Source organism: Balaenoptera physalus, assembly GCF_965194825.1.
Source record: "Balaenoptera physalus genome assembly, chromosome: 10".
Classification (NCBI taxonomy): domain Eukaryota; kingdom Metazoa; phylum Chordata; class Mammalia; order Artiodactyla; family Balaenopteridae; genus Balaenoptera; species Balaenoptera physalus.
The window spans coordinates 35,127,545-35,141,358 of NC_138889.1; the positions used below are offsets into that span (position 1 = coordinate 35,127,545).

Genomic DNA, 13,814 nt, shown 5'->3' on the forward strand with positions numbered 1-13,814 from the left:
GAAAGCATTTGACAAAATTCAACTTCCAATTATAATAAAAACTCTCAACACAGTGGGTATAGAGGGAACATACATTGACATAATAAAGGCCATATATGACAAGTCCACAGGCAATATCATATTCAATGGTGAAAAGCTGAAGGCTTTTCCTTTAAGATTAGGAACTATAGAAGGATGCCCACTCTCACTACTTTTATTCAACATAATATTGGAAGTCCTAGACACAGAAATTAGGCTAAAAAAAAAGAAATAAAAGGAATCCCAATTGGAAAGGAAGAAGAAAAAATGTCACTATTTGCAGATGACATGATACTGTATAGAGAAAACAAACTATAGACTCCACCAAAGAAACCTCTTAGAACTAATAAATGAATTCAGTAAAGTTGCAGGATACAAAATTAATATACAGAAATCTGTTGCATTTTTATATACTAATTACAAAATATCAGAAAAGGTAACTAAGAAAACAATCCCATTTACAACTGCATCAAAAAGAGTAATATACCCAGTAATAAATTTAACCAAGGAGGTGAAAGATGTACATTGAAAACTCTAAGACACTGATGATAAGATGACACAAACAAATGGAAGGGTATACCATGCTTATGAATTGGAAAAATGAATATCATTAAAATGACCGTACTACCCAAGGCAATCTGCGGATTCAATGCAATCCCTATCATTTATCACAGAAGTAGAACTAATAATTCTAAAATTGTATGGAACAATGAAAGACCCTGAATAGACAAAAGAAATCATGAGAAAAACAAACCAAAAAAAAAGACAAAAAAAAAAAAAGCTGGATGTATCAAACTCCCTGATTTCAAACTAAACTATAAAGTTATAGTAATCAATACAGTATGGTATTGGCATAAAAACAGATGCATAAATCAATGGAACAGAGTAGAGGGCCCAGAAATAAACCCACATATATATGAACAAATAATTTATGACAAAGGAGTCATGAATACACAGTGGGAAAAAGACAGTCTCTTCAATAAATGGTGCTGGGAAAACTGGACAGACACATGCAAATAAATGAATCTTGACCACTATCTTATTCCACACACAAAAATCAACTCAAAATGGATTAAAACTTAAAATAGTCCTGAATCCATAAAACTTTTAGAAGAAAACATAGGCAATAAGCTCCTTGATATCAGTGTTGGCATGGAATTTTTGAATCTGACCCCAAAAGCAAAGGCAACAAAAGCAAAAATAAACAAGTGGGACTACATCAAACGGAGAAGCTTCTGCACAGCAAAGGAAACCATCAGCAAAATGTAGTGGTGACCGACTGAATGGGAGAAAATATTTGCAAATCATATCTGATAAGGAGTTAATATCCAAAATATATAAAGAATTCAAACAACTCAATAGCGAAAAACAATTTGATTAAAAAATGGGCAGAGGATCTATGTAGATATTTTTTCCAAAACACATACAAGATGGCCCACAGGCACATGAAAAGATGTTCAACACCACTAATCATCAGAGAAATGCAAATCAAAACCGCAATGAAATATCACCTCCCACCTGCTATAATGGCTATCATCAAAAAGACAAGAAATAGCAAGTCTTGTAGAGGATGTGGAGAGAAGAGAAACTTTGTACACTATTGGTGGGAAAGTATATTGGTGCAGCCACTATGGAAAATAGTACAAAGGTACTTCGAAGTTTAAGAACAGAGCTACCATATGATCCAGCTATTCTACTTCTGGGTATTTATCCAAAGAAAATGAAAACACTAATTCAAAAAGATATATCCACTGCTATGTTCATTGTAGCATTATTTACAAGAGCCAAGATATGGATATAACCTAAATTTCCATTGGTGGAGGACTGGATAAAGAAGACATGCTATATATACACAGTGGACTACTACTCAGCCATAAAAAAGGAAACTTTGTCATTTGCAAGAACATGGAGGGACCTCAAAGGCATTATGCTAAGTGAAATAAGTCAGAGAAAGACAAATACCATATGATTTTACTTATATGTGGAATATACAAAACAAAACAAACAAACAAAGAAAATGAAACCAAACTCAGATATAGAGAACAGATTCATGGTTATCAGAAGGGAAGGGGGTTGGAGGGTGGGTGAAATGGGTGAAGGGGGACAACTGTATGGTGACAGATGGTACTAGACTTATTGCACTAATCACTTCACAGTGTATACAAAGATTAAATTACTATGTTGTACACCTGAAACTAATATGTTATGGTACTTCAACTAAAAAAAAAAAATCTACTTGATAACATTTGAAATAATTATTAAAATGACTTACTTTCTTCTTTCTTGCTAATAATCGCAGGCAGAGTATAAATCTAAAAAACAAAGGAAGTCAGTGAGTTACTTGCAATTAATGACCCAGCACAGAAGATTACCAGGGCGATATTGGTACAATGATACACAAAGGGAGTGTCTTGATTTCAAGGTCTTACAAATACTGTGTCCACAATGCCATCTCCCCAGCCCGACTTCCAATCTCGCCTCCCACTCCTTTCCATCCCCGGCTGTCCTGCCCTGGGCGAAGTTTTACCTCTTTCCCTCTGATCTAAGCATCTCATTCTATTCTCCAACATGATGCATAATTTCCCTTCTTCAGGAAGTATCTCATGATGGATTTCACCTGATTGTTCCTTCCTTAAATTATCTGCTTAGTGTTTTTTTCTTAGTGTGTACAATCCTAACTTGTACTTGTTGAGCTATCACACTGTCTTCTAAATTTCTTCTAGGTCAGGGCTTGCCCCTCAACTGTTAGTGGTAAAGAACCAAGTTCCTTTGTTTTTAATTTTTAATCTGTCGCTGACTGACATTTTTATAAATTACAATAAAATTTAAAGGTAATACACATAATAAAGAATAGATGCAGAGTCCAAATTTTTTATTATTAAATTCAACAGATGTAAAATGATTTCTCGTTGCTATAAAATTTTCCAGATGCTTAATCATAATCTCTGCACTCATCTTATTGTAGCCTGGTAACGGTTTGTAGGATGGACTCAGTCTGGGGACCACACTTTGTGTAGCTCTGTTGTTGCATAGGTACTTTTCAGAAGAATGGTCACAGGTTCTCTGCCATTTAAAAGATAGTTTTCAAGGGACAGGCTGGGGTATCCTATTTGCTCTGTGTGCTTATTCCTCTAATCATTTATTGCAGTGTTCTCCACAAAAGTCATCATTGATTTATTCCCTTTTTTATATAAGCCTCCCTGATAATTTTAAGTAAATTATGTCAACATCAAAATAACTATTATAAAAATGGGGATCCGGATAGAGGGAAAATGTCAAGCCACAAACAGTTTTAGCAAAGGAGACTTTTAAACCATGGTCTAGGACCAGGATTAGTTCTTTCCCTGAAACTTGTTCATCATGCTGATCATAAAGCCTAGCACAAGCCTTGCAGAGTGGGCACTCAAGAATTATTAACTAAATAAAATAATCTAATCAATGTAGCCAAATTAATGATTATAAGTAATTTTTTAAAAGTAATTTTAGGGTTTTAAATTAGTCCTGGAAGTCCCCTGGGGAAACGAATTCAGAAGTTGGTGTTATGTGCCAGTGACACAACACTAGGAAAACAGTAAGTGTCTCTACTCCTCTGATTTGCTATTTTAATATTTTCAAATACACTATAGACATATAAAATTTTTTTCAGATGTACTTTGCAGTTATTAGAACAATAAAATCTAAATTATAGAATATGTCATATTCCTACCGGTTCCTTCCCATCCATGGCTTCAAGCCAGAGTTTCCGATTAGCTTCTGAAAAGGCTTGCAATGTGATGATTCCATGCCTATTAAAAAATATTTTATATATTCAATTTACTACTTTTATGCCTTTACACATTTATTATTTTAAAAAAATTCTTAGCTAACTTTAAAAGTAAAATTTGAAGAAAAAGCAGGAAAGAGAAAAAAGAAATGAAAAGAGAGAAAAGAAGATAGGAAAGAGTAGAAAAAAGAAGGAATTTTAAAAATCAAATCAATAAGTGTTTTAGGTATAAGACTATCTGAAGGAGCTTAGGCTCAAACTATTTCCCCTGAAATGACCAAAAAGGATGAAAAGCTACATTCACAGAAGTTCAAAAGCACCGAAACATTCCACAGTATGAGAATGATTAAGATTATGACCCAACGTGGTACAACTAGTCACTAAAAATAATTACAATGAGTATATAGCAATATGGAAAGCCTTATACCATAACTAGTCAATTATTAAGAAGACACGAAAACCAAAGTGTTTACATATACGATGATCACAATATTACAATTAATACGTATAAAAACAACTCTCTCCCATGCACCCATTCTGAGATAGCTACTTGAGGATGTGCTTCAAGAAAAGAGCAAGCAAAGGGAGGAAGGAAACCAATATAAGAGAGAGAAAAATAGAAAATTCAGAAAAAAGTGAAATTAATCTAATTAATTGTGCAGGCTGTCCATAAGATAAACAGAAAACTATAGGGTTCTGTGAAAAGGTACATGAAGAAGGAAATTTCATTTAAATATTGTGTGGTTAAAAGCCTGGAGTGAGTTAAAACTGTGATAAAGGCATATACCTCTACATAGGAAAACAGCTCATTAGACTGATAGGAAAAGGGAAAATGTATTATAAAGATCAAGGTAATTTTATCTTGGAGAATCTAAGCCAGTGTAAAACACAAATAATAACAACAATCAATACTTGTTGGCTGTTTATTATGTGCCAGGCACTGTGTTATAAGTATGTCTCCTTTATTATCTCATTTATTCCTCACAACAACCCTTTGATGTGGGTACTGATTATCCTTGTTTTACAGATGAAACAACTAAAGGACAGAGTTTAACAGTGTGCTCCAAGTATATATCTAGAAAGTGTCGAAAAAAAGAAAAGAGAAATCACTAACATGTTGGTATTTATCTACATAGAAAAACCAGAAGTTCCTACCACAAAACTATTAAAACCAAGAGTTCAACAACTGTGCTGGATATAGACTGATATATAAAAAAATGCATAGCCTTTCTCTATGGCAATCTTAACCATAAAACAAAAAGAGTTTCTACTAAAGAATTTAAATAAAAAGAATATACCCAAAAACAAATCTGAAAAAAATATATATGTAAAAGATATGTAAAATCCTTGGGAGAGTTCAACTCACCATTCAACTCCAGTCAAAAATCCCAAAGGATGTTTTGGAGAGAAAGGGAAACTTAATAAGCAGATCTATAAAGCATAAGAACACAGGGCCAAAATAGCTAACACTATTTTAAAGAAGCATAAGAACAAGGCTATGCCCTACTAAATAGTTAACAAGCTATCGTACATAAGCTATAGTATATAACAGTGTATATAGTATGTCAGAGTATATATACAGTGTACACACACACACACACACACACACACACACACAGCTAGAGTATTCAGAAAAGCATGGTGGTAATGCAGGGGAAGAAAAATAGATTATGGAATGCAACAGAGATCAAGAAACATACCCCTCCTTATTTTGTTTCTATTCTACTTGTATTGAAACAATAAAGGAACAGAGTTAAATAATTCCACTAGGTGATAAGCTTGAATGCACAACCTTTATGTCTCTCCCAATATTCTGTGGCTAAGAATGCACAGAACAGTGTTGTGTACATGGTAGGCACTGATTTTCACTGGCTAAAGGAAGCTTATGGAATTTGCAGTTGTGTCTTATTATTCCTTGGGAACAAGGACACTAGATTTCAAAAGCATACAAAAAGGCTGACCCAGGAGCCATGAACAATGCCATCAGGTTCCTTCATTTTGATGGGGACCTCAGTCCACAATATGCACTTTCCCCTAAGGCAGTCATCTTTATTGATTTTCCAGATTCTTCTCTGAGTGATGTTACCCTTTGGTAGCACTCTGTGTCTGATTTATTTTTTTGAAAGCATCATGCAATACTTATTTGTTGAATAAACAAGTGAAAGAATGAAATAAACATATATATTGTCTTTAAAAAAGAGACTGAAAAACAAGCACTTTATGCTGTTTCATATTTACATCTATACATAGAAAGAAACAAATAATTTAGATTATTAAAAAATGTAAAGTGAAAAGTTCAAACCTTTCGACTACTTCTATGTCAAAGCAGAATCGTTTATCAATTGAATCTGTCTTTCGTCGGATACAAGATTTTAATTTAAACATTTCTGGTGAGCTAGTAACAAGGCCATTCTGAAACAAGAAGTGGAGCACATTACTGACATGATGACAAGGTGAACTGAAATATATTAAATACACCATCTAAAGTTTCCATATTAAAATGACAACTTAGAGTACAGTTTATGTATAAAGATCATAATCACACCCTGTTTCTATAAATACAAAGACTTCTGCCTAATGTTAACTGCCCAACTGTAACACACCAAACCATTTATTAATAAATTAATCATATATACATGTTTTATTCAAAGAATTCTGTGACATGCCTGTCTAGTACCCTTCAACATATTTACTTATAATGTTAAATTATACTATAATGTGTGTGTGTGTGTGTGTGTGTGTGTGTGTGTGTTTGTATTGGAGCTGTAGAGTATTAAATGATAGCTGGCTCACAACCTCAAGAGAGCTACCAAAATAATAAAGTTCTAGTAGATACTTGCTATAATGTTATGACTATCATGCATACCACGTAATTCCCCTGCTGGTAACCAACTAGTAGTCTGCTGCTAAAACTAAACTAAACCTCTTTTGACAGGATCCAACATAGGCTCAATTCATAATTCTCTTCTATACCTGAAATGCCAGTCAATTTTAAGGGGAATATTTACCTAATGCCTGGTTAATTCTATTGTTTCTGGTTGCAAATCTCTCTTATTAATAGAACTCTGGCTTGGACTATTTATTATTAGCTCACTGACTGTCACATAAACTGACTTTTGGGCAATATCTTTTCTTATGAAACTTTTAGAGTAGAAACTAGGCATGATTATAGCATTTAATAACTTCTTGTGAGGGTAGCACTCTAAGGTTTCTTTTTCTCTGGTATGTTCTCCTTTATTTTATGTCTCTTACTTTGAATTATTAGACTCTAATGAATGCCCAAGCACAATAAGTTTCAGCTGATGTATTTGAGTATGTGTCTAAGTTAGATCAACATTTACCTCTGCCATGATCTACACCACAAATTAGCTGAGTAAGTCACTTACTTTCTATTGTCTTTATTTTTTAATCAGGTAAAATGAGGCTAGCCTAAATAATCTTTAGGATAACTCCCAGCTCTAGGATTCTTAGATGATGGTTCAATTATTTAATTCATAGGTCCAATTGTTTGCCATATTCATATCTTAACTCACAAAAAGAGTGTACACTACGCAATAAAGGCGTTGTATTCTGTAGCACTTCCGCATATAAGGTACACTTTGTTCTGTACTGTTCACTACCCATGCGAGACATTCAGTGACTGATTTACTTTAGGGGTAAATAAGCATTGATTGATTTCTTCTGAGAAAGTTTGTTGGCCAGCATTTCAGTAAGTAGTACACAGTGCAGAAAAGGAAGTGGCATGCAGGGGCAAACCCGGGCTCCCACAAGAGACCACCTGGAAGAAAGATGCAGATGACTTGAGCCTGGACCAGCCACTGACAGTCTCTATGGGCTGCTGGCGAACCAACAACGCAAACAACTCTACTGCCAGGGATAGGAGATGACACCTACCAAGGTGTCCCTACATTTAATATAACTGCTTATAAACATTCCATGGCCAAAATAAAAGAAAAATCCTGGCCACTCTTTTTAAGTCTTCAAGGTCACTAAAGTGAGAGAAAAATTTTTGACTTTTCAATTTTTAAAAATTGTGAGCACGTTTATTAGAAAAATAAGCACACATGATTTTTGTTTGTTTTGCTTCCATTACTTAAATAACAAGTTCAATTAAAAATAAAAACAACTCACCATTTTCCCACTGGATTTCATTTCTGAAACACTCATTGTAAATGTTTTACTTCCCTTATCATATGTACAATAATGTTTAGTCCATGTAAAACCAAGTGGTCCTAGTATAAGGAAACAAACATTACAGATTGTTAATAAATGATCTGTATCTAAGTTTGTACAGTTTTTGATGCCATGAAACACAACTGAGTATTTCCATAGACCATGCAAGTTGGGAATGTTTACTGTGAGTGAGAAAGGCTAGTCTGGAGCAAGAGTGGTGTAGGGTAGAGGGTCTTGCAGCCAAACAACTTGGCTTTATTTACAGTTCCGACACTCACTCTGTAAACTCAGGAGTTACTTTAGATCTGAACTTCAGTTACCTCATCTGTAACAGTGGTATACTTGCATCCCGTAGAGGTAGGAAGAATGAGAAATGACAGTCTGAGGTACTATAACAGGTCTCCTTACTTCCATCTTTGTCCTTTATTTTTTGAAACTGACAGAAATACCCCGCTAAAAATTTAGCCAGGTCATTTCACCCCTTTGTTCAAAACCCTCCAGTTGTTTCCCACATTACCCCAGATAAAAACCAAAGGCCCCACATGACCTGGCTCCTCAGTATTGATCTCACTGCCTTTTGCCTCATATACTCTACTCCAGCTACACTGGCCCCCTTGCTGATCTCAGAACTCAGTGAATGCATTTCTACCCCAGGGCATTTGCACTTCACTGGACCACTTTTCCTTCAGATAGCTGCATGACAATGTCACTTCTTTCAGGTCTTTTCCTAAATGTCACCTTTATAAAATGGCCTTTTCTGTAGAGATAGCTAACATCACAGCACGCTCACCTTGATATTTCTTATCTCTCTTTCTTGTTTTAACTTTATTTCTTCACTTTACCACTGATAGGACTAACATTTTACTAATTCACCCAATTTATTGTCTGTCTCCATCACTAAGGCTCTATGCGAACAGGAACCAGTGATGTTCTGCTGACTAGTATATTCTTAATCCTTAGAACAGGGCCAGACATACAGTTGTTCCTCAATAAAGATTTGATAAATGAATGAAGGAATGAATCACTCATCTTTCTCTAAGACCTTACTGACCATAGAGTTATTTCCTCTTAACACTAATCTGAAAAAAAGTGAATTCAAATTACTCTTTAAAATGAAAATAATTTCTACCATTTATATTAAAAGCTGTATTTGTAAACCACTCAATTTCTTTTTCCCCATAAACACAATCCTGCTGTGGTGTGCAACCCTTTCCCACAGTGTGTCACTTAATCATCCAGTAGTCTTAAAAACTGTTTAATGCTGCTTCACCAGGGCACAGGAATGCACCATAAGTTCAATTTTTTCATGACCCAGGTAGAAGACCTTTAGCTTTTCCCCAGGGAAGCCAATTATCCTGCACCCAAATGCCATAGAGGGCTGAGTGGGTTGAAAATGGAGTTTGTTTCCTATAGCTTCTCCATGTAGGGTCCCATCTGGCTTAACACCTGGATCTCTCTAGCAACAATTATGTACAATGTTATTGCTGGCTTGGTTTTACAACCATATATCCAAAAGCAAGAAACTGAATTGTAAAAATGCACCGCTTGAGAAAAGTGTTTCAAGAGCCATTTGAATTTTTTTTCTTTAATAATAGTGCCCTTGGTGTCATGTTTAGCTTTAATACTTAAACCACTCCAGATTTTAAAATTATGGGGTGCAGCTATATACTTGGTAATTACTGTATAAGGATTACTGCAATTAACTTCAATTCTGTTTTGGGACCATTTCACACTATAATACTTAACAATACTTGTTGATAACTCTGTTACACGTGGTGTAAAACACTTACAGGCTTAGAGCTGATTAGTGGAAAGTGGCTGGATAGAAATCCTTATAGTGACTTTACTACTTAGGAAGCGATTTATGAAGCAATATTAACTGTAATTTTTAAATAAAGCTGCTGCAACACTCTGATGACATTTTAGACCCAAGGTGTTTTTTCCTGCCTCCATCTTAAGTTCAGAACCTCGTGCATTTAATCTTCAAGTGTGAGGCACACACATGCTGCTTTCTTTAAAGTTGTCTGGCACCAGGCCAGGGCAGACGTTCTTAGGCAAGCAATTCTGAAGTCCCTAAAAAAAGTCTGGGTAAATAGAATTTATTATAGCTCTAAAGTTGCAAAACAAAGCAAGTTTAATTATCTTACCCAGTGATCATCTGAGGTTGCTGAGATGATGTCTGTGGAATGGGAGGGAATTAACATTCACTGAATACCTACTAAGTGCCAACATTTTATCTAGGAACTTTTAAAGTCAGACATTATAAAGAACATTTTACATAAAAGAAAATAAAGCTTAAGAGCTGCAGATGGTGCTACTTTCTTCATCAATAGGACATGCGATTGGAGTTGCTCTTTTCAGAGGAATGATATTTTTCAGGAGTTGTCTTAAGAATTAAATGAGATAAATATAAATTACACAGAATAGTAAGGGCTCCTAGAAGCACAGTGGTATTATTATGCACCACTACTGATAACAGAGACATTTTACATACACTATCTCTAATTCTTGCAATATTATTATGAGATAGATATAAATATCCCTCTTTTATAAATGAGGAGACTGAGCTCAGAAAGTTGCCTACCCAGAATCACCCAGTTAACAGGTAGCATAAAATTCCAACATAGTTCTGTCTGACTCTGGACCCCATGCTCTTCCTGGTTAAACAGGAGTCTACTAGAATGCAATTTAATGTTTGCCTAGAGGTGGGTAACATACAAATCACATATCCAGATAAAGTGGAATGCTATGTCTAAACAGCAATAATCTGCTGCCACCCCATTACATCCATGTCCATTTATCACTCAATTTACAGCTCTGATATTTACTATTGATCACTGGTTGCTAGTTGTGTGAGTTTATCTGGTGCCTTCCACTATAGAATAAACACCTTGAAGGCATATTCTTCATCTCATTTTCTGTTCCCCACAGGACTTATTCAGTGATAGCAAGAGTACAATCAATATGTCTTAGTGAACTGGTCAGATTTTCTTAATATAAATGCTTTCAAAGATTCCAAGTAGAAAGGGGCTTTGAATACTTGTCCCTTATAGAAAAATAATTCCAACAGCATATAAATCCATTCATTTTTTCTTTTTAAATCCCTAGGCAAGGGGAAGAGGGGTGGATGGTAAGTGGGAATTAAAGGAGGGAGGGATAATATTGGGGCATAAGAACACTTTTGAAGGTGATGAATATGTTGATTGTGGTGATGGCTTCACAGGTGCATACATATGGCAAAACTGATCAAACTGTACTTTTTAAATATGTGCAGTTTGCTGCATGCCACGTGTGCCTCGCTAAAGCTATAAAAATAACACAGGCAGATATAGAGAAAAATGGAGGTGGAAGCTGTCGTGGGAGCAGGAAGACAACATCATAAGAGAGGATGCTAAAAACAGAGGAGCCCAACTGTGAGAGCCTCGAACGCCATGCACGGCCAGGGCCATCACAGGAGAGGCACAACCAAGCAATAATTGCAGGGAGCTGCTGGAAGCTCTCTGAGAATGGACTGAGAAGCACAAGCCTGGGGGTGAGAAGAGAACAGTTAGGAGGTCACTGCAAGACTGCGGAGATGGAGAGAAGGTGTGGGTTCAAGGTGAATCGACAAGACAAATGGACAGACTTGGTCCCAGGCTACAGAGAGACACTAGAGTTGAAGATTTACCTGAGTTTTGTAGTCTAAGAGTAGATGTTATCATTTAGAGGGCAAGGAACTCTCAGAAAAAAAGGTCAGTGCCACAAAGGGCTTTATGATCAGTTCAGCCTGACCCAGAGGAGAAGTCAGGTATCTTACAACAAAAGATACCAACATCAGACAGCTGCATAAAACACTGCATTTTGTCCACCCATCCAGCCCTGAAATTATTAAAGGAACTATGCTTTTATTTTTTTTTATTTTTATTTTTTTAAACATCTTTATTGGAGTAGAATTGCTTTACGATGGTGTGTTAGTTTCTGCTTTATAACAAAGTGAATCAGTTATACATATACATATGTCCCCATATTTCTTCCCTCTTGCGTCTCCCTCCCCTCCCACCCTCCCTATCCCACCCCTTTAGGTGGTCACAAAGCACCGAGCTGATCTCCCCATGCTATGCGGCTGCTGCCCACTAGCTATCTATTTTACGTTTGGTAGTGTATATATGTCCATGCCATTCTCTCACTTTGTCACATCTTACCCTTCCCTTTCCCCGTGTCCTCAAGTCCATTCTCTAGTAGGTCTGTGACTTTATTCCCGTCTTGCCCCTAGGTTCTCCATGAACACTTTTTTTTTTTTAGATTCCATATATATGTGTTAGCATACGGTATTTGTTTTTCTCTTTCTGACTTACTTCACTTTGTATGACAGACTCTAGGTCCATCCACCTCACTACAAATAACTCAATTTTCGTTTCTTTTTATGGCTGAGTAATATTGCATTGTATATATGTGCCACATCTTCTTTATCCATTCATCTGTTGATGGACACTTAGGTTGCTTCCATGTCCTGGCTATTGTAAATAGAGCTGCAATGAACATTTTGGTACATGACTCTTTTTGAATTATGGTTTTCTCAGGGTACATGCCCAGTAGTGGGATTGCTGGGTCATATGGTAGGAATTATGCCTTTAGTTTGATCCAAACGTCCAACAGCTGGGGAATGGGTAAGCAAACCACGGCACCATCCAATGGATAAACTACCAAGTAGTAATTGAACAGGGCATATTTGAAGGTTATATACACAAGAATTTTGCTAGGTAATCCAAAGCTTTTTTGTTTAGAACAAGATATTGTATATTCACAAAGCTTTTAGCAACTGTGTTAACAATGGGGGGGGGAACCTCAAGAAATAAAATATTACTGAGTTAAAATGAATAAAAAATCTTCAGGCAAGAGGATGGCACTTCCTCTACCAGATGCAGGTTTGAACAGGCCTCACTATCCACAAATTCTTCCACTCAGCAAAATGTGAGCTCCCCTCCAGGTACCCTCACAGTGAGGCTCTCAAATATGGAATAATTATTCAGTATTCAAACATTTCCTTAGAGTCCTGAGTCAAATCCATATACCGTATATATGACCAAAGAATCGGTCTTTTTCATGAAATTTTGTTAAAGCCTATTTAGGATATTCTAATTAGAGAATAGATAGGCAGGTAATCAGATTTACCATTTTAACGTCTGAAAGCAGCAGACTGGTCAAAGGTAGTTACCAGAGAGAAAGTCCTGGAACCAGACCTCCTGAGCCAGCAGCCCTCTAACACCTATGTAGTAATAAATGTTTGCCAAGATAACTGGATCAAACTGTTATTTGTTTGCATATTGCTAAGGATCAAATGAGCATCACCTAGGCATGTAAAATATAAAATATGTTGGCATTTTAGTGATCATTTTGCATCATGTCCAAAAAACTTTCACAGTCAACCCAACACCTACAGCTTCCGCATCTCAAACCCTTTAACTATAATGTCTTCTAACCAAAACAACTACATTGATCTATTGTCTACGGATAGGGAGACTTGGAGCAGTGATACTGCATGTGGTCTGTGAGTCCCAGTATGTGAGAAAAAGTACAGAAAGTGAGAATAAGCATTTCAAAACTTTCAGAGCAATTTGAGATTACTGCAAAATCCAAGCACGTGATTTTTTGTTTTACGATGACACTGGTCCATGATGCACTGGAAATAAAAACAACTGTTCCTTTAGCACAAACAGTAAGAGAGTGCTTTAGGGCATTCTGGTTTGAAATAGAGAGTTAATTTAGTCAGACTTTTTCCACTTTATGACAAGAAAGGACCCTAGTTATACAAGTTTGAATGGCTTTTTATTAATTTTTGTGAGAAAAACTTTCTTAGTGTGAAGCAATTATAGTAGTGTTC

General features: G+C 36.0%; 1 protein-coding gene across 2 annotated transcripts in view; it reads right to left on the bottom strand.

The window, feature by feature from the left end:
* ARHGAP42 (Rho GTPase activating protein 42) overlaps positions 1-13,814 on the bottom strand; it is a 295,441-nt gene that overhangs the window by 55,673 nt on the left and 225,954 nt on the right. For both annotated transcript variants that reach the window (XM_082409915.1, XM_082409914.1), the window contains exons 9-12: positions 7,913-8,013; positions 6,084-6,193; positions 3,725-3,803; positions 2,291-2,330 (exon numbers count right to left, since the gene is read on the bottom strand). In XM_082409915.1, coding sequence (XP_082266041.1) covers positions 2,291-2,330; positions 3,725-3,803; positions 6,084-6,193; positions 7,913-8,013 — 330 coding nt within the window. The remainder of the gene's footprint in view (positions 1-2,290; positions 2,331-3,724; positions 3,804-6,083; positions 6,194-7,912; positions 8,014-13,814) is intronic.